The 12,296-nt window shown below is 42.2% G+C and overlaps 1 protein-coding gene across 6 annotated transcripts in view; it reads left to right on the top strand.

Moving 5' to 3' along the window:
* Positions 1–12,296, top strand: part of LOC137782783 (myocyte-specific enhancer factor 2A-like) — a 36,121-nt gene that overhangs the window by 11,295 nt on the left and 12,530 nt on the right. For 3 of the 6 annotated variants that reach the window (XM_068572404.1, XM_068572414.1, XM_068572431.1), the window contains 2 exons: positions 4,468–4,644; positions 9,006–9,209. In XM_068572404.1, coding sequence (XP_068428505.1) covers positions 4,591–4,644; positions 9,006–9,209 — 258 coding nt within the window. In that variant the 5' untranslated portion in view covers positions 4,468–4,590. Of the gene's footprint in view, positions 1–3,772; positions 3,898–4,467; positions 4,645–6,734; positions 6,834–7,227; positions 7,273–9,005; positions 9,210–12,296 lie in introns of those variants that run through there. The other 3 variants (XM_068572448.1, XM_068572423.1, XM_068572439.1) reach the window with 3 other exon arrangements.

Genomic DNA, 12,296 nt, shown 5'->3' with positions numbered 1-12,296 from the left:
ATGAGACGAAGTTAATGGAGGAGGGTAGGGAGGTTGTTAATTAATGCTCATGATGTTTTGTTTTTTTTACAATTTGATATTTTTACACTTCTTGATGACCCCGTTTATTCGTGTCCTCTGGGCAGTGTTAGAGGTTCTCCTGCACGGTGGATGCTAAAAGATGAACTGCGTGTTACTGCTGTGTGTGTGTGCAGGCATGCAAACACACGTGAAGGATTGATGTCAGAGTTTCCGAGCGATTAACTGAATAACAATTGCCTGAGTTTTAAAAGGTAACACTTTAATACTTAATGACTGATGCGGAAGTGCTGGTGTTTGTGGTCGGTGTTCTTAATTCCTAAGAACTGCCATTGTTGAAGAAGGCATGTGCTTCTTATGGAAATTTCCCACAACTAAATAGGATAAGAATGATGGCAGGCATGTAACCCGCGCCATGACTGGTTGGCTTTTCATTCTCGTTCATATTATATAAAATTAGCATGGAGCTTTATTTTCCTATCTTTATTCAAGAGCCTAGTCTTTAATTTGAGAAATCCTAGCGCAAGCGGGGGGCCGTTTGCGTGTCGAGGACGGGGCTTTGAGGGAAAGCATAACAAACGGATACGAAACTAATGAGTCATGCTCTCAAATTGAAAGAATACCATATTGAATAGAGATGAAAAGTAAAAAGAAATGAGTCACCAATCATGAGATTAAAATCTAGAAATGATTTGAATGTATTTGTTTGAGATCTTGGGAAATACATGACGTACGTTCTCTTTCTTGGCGAGCGTTGGATGAGAAAGTCGATACCACTCTCCTCGAGCCAGGCGAGCAGGTAACCTCCATTTTGAGCTTTTATGCTGAGCTAAGCTAAGCGTCCCTTGGCTCTTGTTTCATACCAAACCAATATGAGTGTGGTATTGATCTCATCGAACTTGACAAGAAAGCAACTAAGCATATTTTTCGATAACCATGCCTTATGATCATATCAGCAAGCTCTCGCACTTTTGTGAAATCGTAAATGTCTTAGAACGGAGTTAAAGCATTAGTAAATTAAATGACCACTATATTAAACACTATGGCAATACGTGTTTTTTTTTAAGCAAAGTGAGAGGAAACCATGTTTATTTTCGGCTTGTGTACAAAAGTGAGACGGAAACCCCAGCTCCATTTCCCAACACAATAATAAGTGACATTCTGCTATTCTATAGGCATAACAGATATGAAATCCTGTGCGATCCAACCTTGGAAAAGTGTGTTTCACACCCTCACAAAGCATGGTCACGCTTCCAAAGATCCGCAGGAATTGGATTTCATGGGCAAGATGAAGATGAAGGAGGAGAGCGTTTGGCTGTGAGGTTCGCTCGGGGGGGCTTAGCACTTCTTGTTAAGAAATACATCCAGAGCGGCAGGAGAGAGGGACGGGGGGTATTCTGAAGTTAAAGACGGGGGGGTTGAAAAGGTCACAGGCAAAGATAAGAGTGGGAGAGAAATTAAGAAAATACATTTTACACAAATGATTTTCCTGAATACGAATAATGTGTGAATACCGTGATTCAAAATTTTAGCTGGGGACCTACTAATAATATATAATACAGAGTGTAAAATCCTACAGATTCATGCAGTCATGTGATGCCCATGTATGTTGCGTTTCAGACTTTTGAGTTCAGTGTTGCGTTGTGAAAACCAAAGGTACATACACGCCGTTCAAAGGTTTGGGGTCACTCAGACAAATTTTCAGTTGGAATATCTTTCACTTCTAAGAACAAGAACAGACTGGCGAGTTTCACATGAAAGTTCTCTTTTTCTGGCGATTTTGAGAGTTTAAGGGAACCCACAAATGTGATGCTCTAGGTACTGAACTAGCTTTAAAAGGAAGACCAGTTTTATAGCTTCTCTCACCAGCAGGACTGTTTTCTACTCATCCATTAGTCTTCTAAGGCGATTATCAAAGACAATGTACCACTAGAACACTGGAGTGATGCTGCTGGAAATGGGCCTCTATACACCTCTGTCGATATTTCATTAAAAACCAGACGTTACCACCTAGAAAAGTCTTTTACCACAATAACAATGTATAGAGTTTATTTCTGATTCATTTAACGTTATCTTCATTGAAAAAAACAGTGCTTTTCTTTAAAAAAAAGGACATTTTGTAGTGACCCCAAACTTTTGAACGGTAGTGTAGATGCTTGAACATTGCTCAAAAAAATCTAAAGAGACTCAAGAGGATTCAGTACCATCAAAAACATGTTTAAATGTTGCCGCTCAGTGTAATATCTTAGGTGGGACCGTGGTGAAATGACAATATATTGCTCAGCGTTGGATATGTTGGTTGCTGCTGCGGCCCGTCGGCTCATCCCGTGGGTTGTATTGATTTTCCCGTCAGCGAGATAGAGTTTCTGCCATAGTAACATGTTACATCTGCATTGATCAGGACAACTTGTCCGGGATGTGAAATGTAAATGTAGAACTGGCTCCATCGTTCCACAACACTCTGAAACCAGAGACAGAGATGCATCGTCGAAAAGAGAAAGTTGACTATCAACAGTTGGTTAATTTGTATTTTATTTGTATTTTGCACTCTAGGCCCTATTTCTCACCAACATTACAAATCACATTGCAGTCACAGGACATAGATAGCTTCGCTGTGTTGACAAACTGGTATATGTTCACGCCTAAAGGCTTAATGTCATCAGTAATGGGAAAAAAACCTAAACTCATCAAGTAGTGATATAAGCAGTTGTAGCCTTAATATTTAATACTGGCATTGGCAGCAGTAACAGCCTAGTGTCAGTCACAGTTTCAGCTTTGCACGGCCACGACGAGAGAAGGTTTTGATTCAGTTTGATAATTCGGATTCAAAATGTATTCAACTGATTATCGCTTACGCCAGCAGGTCAACACACTGTTATCAATACTTAGTTATAACACCTTTATCAGTATGGCTCTAAAGTGCGAGAAAAAAACACCTTCTGCTATCCAAAGAGGTTCCAAGAAAGCAGGATAGATTTTACACTTTTAGCTGATTCAAACTGAGCAATGTAACATGGCAATTAATCAAACCATCACTTCAGAACACACGGCGCAAGAAAAAGTATTTATTTTTTCAAAAATATTTGTGTCTTGCCATCAAATCATCCAGATTGTAAAACCGATAAATCCTTTAAATCCCAAATATGTAAGAAGTCTTTGTCTTTTCCGTGTGTGCCCTGAACTCTCGGCAGGGTCAGCTGGGATCTGGGCTGGTGGTGAAGTGGAAGCGTTTGGAGAGCATAGCGTGCAACATCTTGCAAACCAATTGCCATTATGCTCATTACAAAAACAATTACATTTATATATGGCTATATTTTAAGTTAACAATAACTCAAAAACGACTAGGTTTTTAATGCATTTCAAATCAACATGGGATTTACTATTTCATTGTATTTATTCCTCATTCATCTGCTCTCTAGGGCATTTGAGTGCCTTTAAAAAAATTGAAAAATCTATTATAGAGGTCGTTTCAATCAGCAAATAATCACCAATACATTTCCATTTGCGCATGACAAATGTATTTCTCCCAACCCTGTGAACTGGATCTGCAGTGGGGGGTTTTGGTGTCTCATGCTCCGGGATCCACATGCTGCAGTAATCCAGAGAGGGTTAGAATAAAGCCAGGCTTCGCCTCACTCTCTGCCTCCTCCCAGATCAGATGAGATTAGGAGAGAGCTAAGGAGCTCTGGGGTAAGGCAGGGCTCAGAAACGCTGGGGCTGAGGAGAAGAGGGACACAGTGAGGCAGGTGGGCGCTCCTTCAGGAGGAGAGAGCCGGAGAACGGAGGCGAGTTCACTTAAAGACCGCAGGGCTGAATATTCATGTTGGTGCACGAGAAGCAGCGTCGCTGTGGAGGAGAGTTTGGAGCCAGCGAGACGAGGTGTGTGTGTGTGTGTGTGTGTGTGTGTGTGTGTGTGTATGTGTGTGTGTGTGTGTGTGAAGAAAAAGAAGAAGTAGATGCGTTAGATTTAACTCTGTATGCACGCTTTTGAGTTTACCTTGATGTGTTTGGTCAGAGATTAAATTCCAAAAAGCAAAAGACTTCTGAGGTCAAAAAGGAGTTTGGAAACGAATGTGAAGAACGAAAGAGAATAGCCGGGGGTGTGGGAAACCTGGAAGAGATCAAGTTTTTGTTGGTCGGTGAGTCTTGTTGCACTCTATGCCCTCCTGTTGGAGCTCCTCGCTGTCGTCTCCCTTCCCGGCACAAACGCGAAGAAAAACCTTGAAGACTCATTAGAAGGAGGATCCATCAGGTCCAGCCAAACTGACGCAGAAAAAAACTGTGATCACGTTGCGTAAAAAAAATGCCCACGTACTTCTTTCTTGGTGGATCTCGGACCTTGTGAACATGCACCATAGGATTTGTGCAAGAATTTGAATGTCCTTGATGAATGTAACTGTTCGTGCCACTGTGCTTTTTTGACCCCGTCTCCATCTCGTTCTTTTTCAGCAAGCCATGCCAAACTGATACCGGAGTAACAGAGTTGCCAGTGGAACTATGTGTTAAGGATTGCCCGCTACCCGGAGCCCACTGATATTCTTCTTCGGCTGTTAGCGGAAGTTGTTTTTGGCCATGGGGAGGAAAAAGATCCAGATCACCCGGATCGTGGATGAGAGGAACCGACAGGTCAGTGTTTTCTTCTTTTTTTACATCTTAGTTGTGCACTAACAATGAGGGATGTCACTGTGTTTAAAGGTGCTCAATGCAGAATTCAGAGCGATTTCTATCGCTTTTGAACGTCTCTCGACATGGGAACGGCTATAGCTGGCGGCTAGTAGCTAACAGCGCGAACAGCATTAACAGTGCCAAGAATTGTCACAGTGCAGACAGAGCTAACGGTGTTAAACCTGGAGGGCAACAGAAGGGCGGGTGCTGCCCTTCCCTGGCGATATCAGCGGGGTAACTCCAGTATGAGCGCAGTGCAGAGCGGCAGCCGTGAGCCGGCCAGCGGGACAGACACTCACATGCACTTGAATGCTCTTTGCCTTTTTAATCAAAGCACAAAGTAGCTTGGATTACCACACACACACACACACACACACACACACACACACACACACACACACACACAAAGAGAGGGAGAGAGACACAGGACTTCCTTCTCTTCTCCATTATATCTTTACATTGTAAATAGTCGTTTGCTCCTATATTAATCCTTTTTGCAGATGCAGAGGAGTCGACATGTTAAAAGTGGCCCTGAAGAGCTTCCTGTAGAAATGTCACATACATGTGCATTTATTGTTGACATTTTGTGTTGACATGAACACTTTTCAATGGGATCCCTCAAGGAGCCTTCCGCGGATCCCCTTTTGCTTTCAATCTGAAGAACTCCCAAAGATCCCTCTGAGCCGCTTTACTTTACCGGTGAGAGAGCAGCGGTCACAGCTGGTGGCGGGGACAGTAATTTGGGGTTAGCTGGGTCCGGACGGCACCCTGTCATTAGCAGGGTGGGTCAGCGTTTGGGACACACAGTGGCCTTCTCTCCTCACCGTCTCCGTGCGCAGCCACACTGCTGCCCACTGGAATCCCTCTCCGTCTGTCTCCTCTATATATATATCGACCCCAACAGCACAACAAATACCAGCCTGTCTGGAAGTAAGGCTCACGCGCTGGAAATAGGGATGTGGCTGAAAAGTAAATATCTGGAATGATGTTTATATTTGATGTTTGGTTGTCTTGGCACGAGCCTTTTTTAGAGAGACACTGCTTTAGCTGTCGGGTGTACATCGCTGGAGCCGGCCGTATATTTAGCTCCTTGCTTTCTATTTTGGGAAGTTGGCTTGTGTTTCTTGTTTTATCTTTTCAAGCGCATCAAGTGTGTTCAGATGGTTTTTCCTCTTTTTCTACTATCACACTATTACACGCCAAGCAGAAAATGTCATAATGACTGTAGAGAGATTTGCCAGCGATATAACAGCTATCTGCAGTCATACATATATTCTAAAAGAGGAACAAAGTGGTTCTTTGTTATCTCTTTTCATAGAAATCTACTTGCAAGTCATGCCCAAGAAACAATGAACATCATTTGAAAACATCAAGAAGTAACTGTAAAAAGAAAAAAAAAGAAGAAACAACTTTTAACGGTAACTTCCCTTGAAATCTTCGTGAGAACTCTGGCGTCCATTTTCTCGCTCTGATCTAATCTAGTTACTGTAAGGAGATGCAGCTTTTCTTCAGTGACTATATTGTTCCAAATGCTTCTGGCCTTAGAGCAAATGTTCTGCTTAATTAAACATTAACTTAGTTTGCAATCGGACGCCGTCTTCACTCCATAACAATAACATGCGACGTTGCAGGACACCTCAAAAAAAAACTGAACTGGAGACTAATTGTGACATTATGTCATTCCTATTGGGAAAAAGTTAAAATGTTTGGAGAAAATATACTTTCATACACTTTCATGACCAGTATAGGAGACAAAACCACTTGTCAACAGCACATGTCTTTCTCTATGTGGCTTCCTGTGCTTCAAAATACAAAAAGCCATGGTGCTATCATGCATATAATGGTACTCTCTGCAGTTAAAAGCCTCCAAGTTTGGCTGTTATAGAGCACTGTAATGAATTAATTCAATCTTTATTGTCCCTCCGGGAATTTGTGTTGCCCAAAGAGCATTAAATAATATCAAAAGGTCATCGGCAATCACTCAGTTACACACATTCAACCCAACAGTTCCCTCTCTGTGTGTCTCTGTTGTTCGACTTCCACTTTTGCAGAAAAGCCGAATTCCTTTCGAGCAGGTCAAAGCTCAGCAGATTGAGGGGAGATGTCTGTGACCAGTGATGGTGAGGTGGTGCTCTGGATTGTAATACAATGTAAGATGCTCCGATACAGCTGGATTTGCTTTCTCATTTCAGTAGCACATGATACAATATAAGAGTAGTGTGAAGGTGTTACGACAAATAAAACAAACATCTCTGTAAAATGCACACACACTTGCTTGAGAAAACTGGAGGTTGGTTAGGAAATTCCTCTTCTTCTTAACCTTTAGGTCGCGGTTATAGGATCATTTACCCATAATTCAAACTTTTGGAAACAAAAAAGAAGGCTTTTCCTCAATCAAATGCTGACAGCGTATAAACTTGCATAGTACTGTGCTCCGCCTTCATGTGTCAGTCATGGAAATTTGGTTTAAAGTCATGGAAATCTATTTGTCACAATGTGTATGAACCTTGTGTATAATACTCCTGATCACTGACTGCGTTACAGGAAGTCTTGGAGGTGTGAGAAGGTGTGACGGCAGCTTCTAGATATGTGAGGACATGAGTCAGCATTTCAGAGGCCATGAAAGAAGAAACACACACACACACACACACACGCAGATAAATACAGATGACTCGGCTGCGCACGGAAAAAAACGAGATCTGTCCACCTGTGCGCTGCTGCCGTTTGATTTGAGTCTTTTGGTGGCGGTGCATATCATGGTTTCTGGGTAAATGGCGGTTTCAAGAGGGCTTGTTATCATTTTAGAGGTCGCAATACAATATAACACGGGATGCTTGTAATGTGTTTTGTTGTTGTTTTCTTTTTCCAATGGAGGTTTACTGTCAGTATGTAAGTAAGTAAGTGATGTTTATTTGTATAGCATTTTATAAAGACAAGGGTTACAAAGTGCTGAATATGGAAAATAAATAAATAAAAGTGTGAACACCAGATTGAAAATTGCAGGGTCAAACATTTCAACAAAGATAAAAAAAGATTTTTAAAAAGCAGGTCATAGAGAGACAGAGCATGTGGACTTTCAACTAATATTAAAGTCAGAACCATTTATTTGCCAGGTATGTTTACACAAACAGTATTTTTTATGGCCCCAAGGTGATTATTATCATTAGGTATGATTATGATCAACGGTGATACTCATCATTAAGGAAATATGACTCAAATAGCTGAACCCACCCAGTCGCCCCCACCAACTAAATTAGTGGCATTCGAGTTGAAAGCCTATTTCCAGGTTGTTGCCTCCCCTTCTTTCCTTTTTTGGGAACCCGCACATCCTCTCTCCTCCTCCTCCCATTCCCATGTGACTTTTGAATCACTTTTTCTTATCTCTCTACACAACAAGGTTCTGTCAACAACTGACTGTGTGTCACGGTGTCGGTTGATTTTGCGTCAGTAACTCGCCGTGTTCATCGGCTCGTTATCAGTTGTTCTGGGTAAAAGAGCAGCGGCAGCAGCAGCCGAGGCTAGGTGCTGGGGGTTAAGATGAATCTTAAATTAAATCAGGAACGATGGTGAAAACGAGACGATCAGGACTTAACGATTATTGTGCTCACAATTTGTCTTGCGTTATGAATCCATCTGTTCTCCACTGAGTTATGAGAATGACTGAGATTGTTGAATATTTGTTTGGTAGTTTTCAGTAGGTTGTGTAGTGCACTAACATCATTATCTTGTTTGTTTTTATCAATTTTTAAAAATGTATATACATACATATCTATTCAAATGTCTTTCAAAATGTATACATTTCATGATGTTTCAAAAGTCAAAGAGTAATCATGTTAAATATTGGTGGTATTGATAATTGTGATTATAATTTTTGGCATTATTGAGCAGGCCTAACCTGAAATGACCCCCAGGCTTCCACCTCCCTACACTTATCCATTCAGCATTATTATGGCATGACTTCTCCCATTATGTACTAATTATACGAACAATGGTGCCTTCTTGTGTCAAGGGCCGCTCCGAATATCCTTTAGATCAAAGAAAATGAAGAGGAAAAAAAATAGCAAGAATATGCAGATGAGCAAAAGATTCTGGCTTCAAAAGGCTTTTAAGAAGCAATTAGTTGTGAAACGTTGTTTTGCTCATCCACTTTGTTCTCTCTGCATGGGAACTGCTTGTCTTTGTCTGTCCCAGAACAAACACCGAGTTGTCCGACTCTGCAAAAGATCCCAACCTAGTTTCTAGATCCCTAGTCCTTTTGAGGTCAAGTAAAGGAGCGGTCGCTGGAAGAGAACTACGCTGATCCTCGGTTTCTGTCTTTCTAGGTGACTTTCATGAAGAGGAAGTTCGGTCTGATGAAGAAGGCCTACGAGTTGAGTGTCCTGTGCGACTGTGAAATCGCCCTCATCATCTTCAACAGCTCCAACAAGCTGTTCCAGTACGCCAGCACCGACATGGACAAAGTCCTGCTGAAGTACACCGAGTACAACGAACCCCACGAGAGCCGAACCAACTGTGACATAGTCGAGGTGAGCGGCAGTGTCCTTTAGTTGCAGTGGTCTCCTCCGTCACTTGTCAGGATGTGTGCCAGTGTTGTCAAGATATTTACCCGGTCTGTGTTCAAGGACAAAATGGGAACTTTCCTTTTCCTCTTTTCTTGAGGTGGGTGGTCTATATTGAAACCCATTCTGTGTACGTGAGTGTTGAGTGCCATCTAAATGCCCAAATTTAAATTTGCATCGCATGCAACCACCTGTCTTTCTTTAACTCTTGCGAAATGGGAGAAATTATATGATATTTAGTATTAAATATTTTATTTATTTCTCATTTGATAGTTCAGACGAGCACATTCATGCCTAAGGAATTGATGACACTCTCAACAGTTTGTAGAAACATGTATTTCTAGAAAGAAAGAACGACTCCTCAGGTGTTGTTAGGCTTTACTGCTTTCAGTGTCGTCTCATTTCTTTAAAATATACATTTTGAAAGACATACAAAGCACACGAATGCTGAATTTTTATATCCAACTCAAAGTGCCATGCCAAGACTAGAGGTAGCCAAATACCTTCAAGATACTCCGGATCACACACACTGCCACGCCACCGCTTTAAGGGATAAGATCCAGCCAATCCTTTGGTTGCATCGTCGTCTCTGAGCGGAGCTTTTCTCTCTCTCTCTCTTGCTCGCTCCCACACACACACACACACACACACACACACACACACACACACACACACACACACACACACACACACACACAGTAAAGGAAGCTTCCCAAACTGTTTATTTTATTTCAATGCCTCTTTCCCCTTCCTGAAAAAAGAGAGGAGCTTAAGTGTTCAACTTTATTTTTGCATTCCCTTAGTGTCCTCTAGCTAAAATCAGTCACAGTCAAACTTAACCTTCCCGAATAAATATAACATTGTTTCTCATTGGGATAAGATGGTTCTTGATACGGTTTTGGTTTAGGCTAGACACGAGCACAGACACGGGGAAGGCAAGGTAAGGTGAAGAACTCTGGTGATGAGGAGGGCAGGAGGTGAACGCAGGTAGAGCTGTGGGGTGGCGTAGAGCGGCGATGGAACAGGGGTTGGTAAAAAGCCAACGCAAGATGAACCACAAGAATCTGAAATAATGTGGCCCAGGTGAGAGGAAAGCCGGGGTATTCGACAGGAGGGATTGATGAGAAGATTGCAGACAGGTGTTGGAGATGAGCCCAGGTGCCGGCTGTTGGAAGATACGCCCCCATATGCCACACACACACACACACACACACACACAACTACAGAGGAGAGAAATGAGGAAACACCAAAAAACGGTTTTAGTACAAAAGAAAATAGTTGAAGCCAATACAGTTTCAGGTATGAACAGGTACAGGCATGTGGAACAGTAAAGCCTCTCCAAAGACCACAGCTGTTAAAGGCTGTTAATTCATCCTCTTAAATGTAGTGGTAGTAGCGGTAGTGGTTGGTAACATGCGTCATTAATATCGCCCATAATGATTCTGAATGGCATCATCGTGTCTGTCCTCCTGCCCTGATAGACCACAAGCAGACACCTGTGTCTGCTCTGTGAGTCATTAACCGGCCTTGATTTGCCTGCTTTGAGCCCTTATTTGTTTTTTGTGTTTCCCCCACACGCATATATCACTCAGGCAGTAAAGCTGGTTAAAACAAAGCCGTGAAAGTGAGAGCTTGATCTTTTACATACTGGTGGGTTCATTTGCAACATTCAGGTCTGAAATTTGACTATGTGTAAAGTGAAACCCCTTGCGGGTCCCAGTGGACCGGCAGAAAGCTTCTTTGGATTCATTGTTGTTGTTTGGTGGCGCATGACGTCTGCTGATGATGATCTCTGTGGCACAAACACACAAACATACACAAAGGCCGGCTTCCACCTCTGGCATAACTCTCTACTTTGTTTAGCAGTTTCTTTTAACCCTCAATCCTCAATTATATGGAAACAACGGATGGATCTTTCCCATGACTGACATCTGAGAGTCAATGAAGACTGTTAACGCAGCTGTCATAGTTTGTTACTGACCAGCGAAAACACCACACTGTGTGGAGCTTTCTCCCTTTTTAACACTCCCACGTAGAGTCAGCTGTCCACCATTAGTGTTTCTAAAGGAATACTTTGACATTTGGGTCAATACACTTGTTAACATTGTTTGTCCAGAAAACCCTCACACCTTTGCTATTAAATACAGGTTTACAAGAGTAGGTTAATTTTATATTCATATTTCAGTTCCACAGTCTATACAACACCATAGATAATACACTGTTTGTGAGATGGATTCACATGCACATTGATGAGAAGATGGCAGATATTTATGACAATTGATATTTAATGATTTTTCAAGTTGACTTCCAGCAATTCAACTTGTATACCGCCCACAGATCAATCTTCATACTGAGGCGATAATAGCGTAACGTCAACCTTTAAACAAAGGTGGCTGCCAGGAAGACTTCGGTCTGCCAGCTGAAAGAACTACAAAGTCAGTCAACTGGTCAGCCGGCCTCACTGACGGATTGCTTTTGTCATAATAATGGGACGGGTTTGTGTTGCAGCAGAGTTGAGTTTCAGCAACAACAGAGCAGCCGTCCAAAGTATGCGGTGCAGTCATTTCAACCGGCAAAGCCCAGAGACTAAATGAGAACCATAACAGAAAGAGAAAACTGTGAAAACACTGAAACCTAACTTTGTGGCATACAGCAGAGACACGTCAAATACGATAGGATGCTTAATTCACGAAAGAAAAATCAACCTGCAAAAAAACGCTTGGACGTAGAGTTTGAATTTGTGTGCGCTTTTCTGCCACAGATGTGTTGATTCGTATCTCACACACTAACGTGCCTTCCCTATTCTTAGCCCATAGGGCAATCTCCCAACTGCAAAAGACTCTCTCCAGGAAAAAAAGAGAGGGTGGTGCTATTTTATCTTTGATGCAGCCCCAACAGCAACAAGACATCACCCTCACATGTTAAGATGCTCAGCGTTCTCGGCTCGTGTGTCGTGGTGGCAGTGATCCACATGCCTGTGGAGATCCACCAAAGCCCCCTTTGACATTCAAGATGATAAGGAGACACGCACTCTCAGATCCCCGAGCAAGACAC

This window comes from Clinocottus analis, unplaced genomic scaffold, assembly GCF_023055335.1.
Source record: "Clinocottus analis isolate CAN_PGR_092001 unplaced genomic scaffold, fCliAna1.0.p SCAF_1, whole genome shotgun sequence".
Taxonomy (NCBI): domain Eukaryota; kingdom Metazoa; phylum Chordata; class Actinopteri; order Perciformes; family Cottidae; genus Clinocottus; species Clinocottus analis.
The sequence above is the reverse complement of the archived record's forward strand: the minus strand, read 5'-3'. Positions and strand labels throughout refer to the sequence as shown.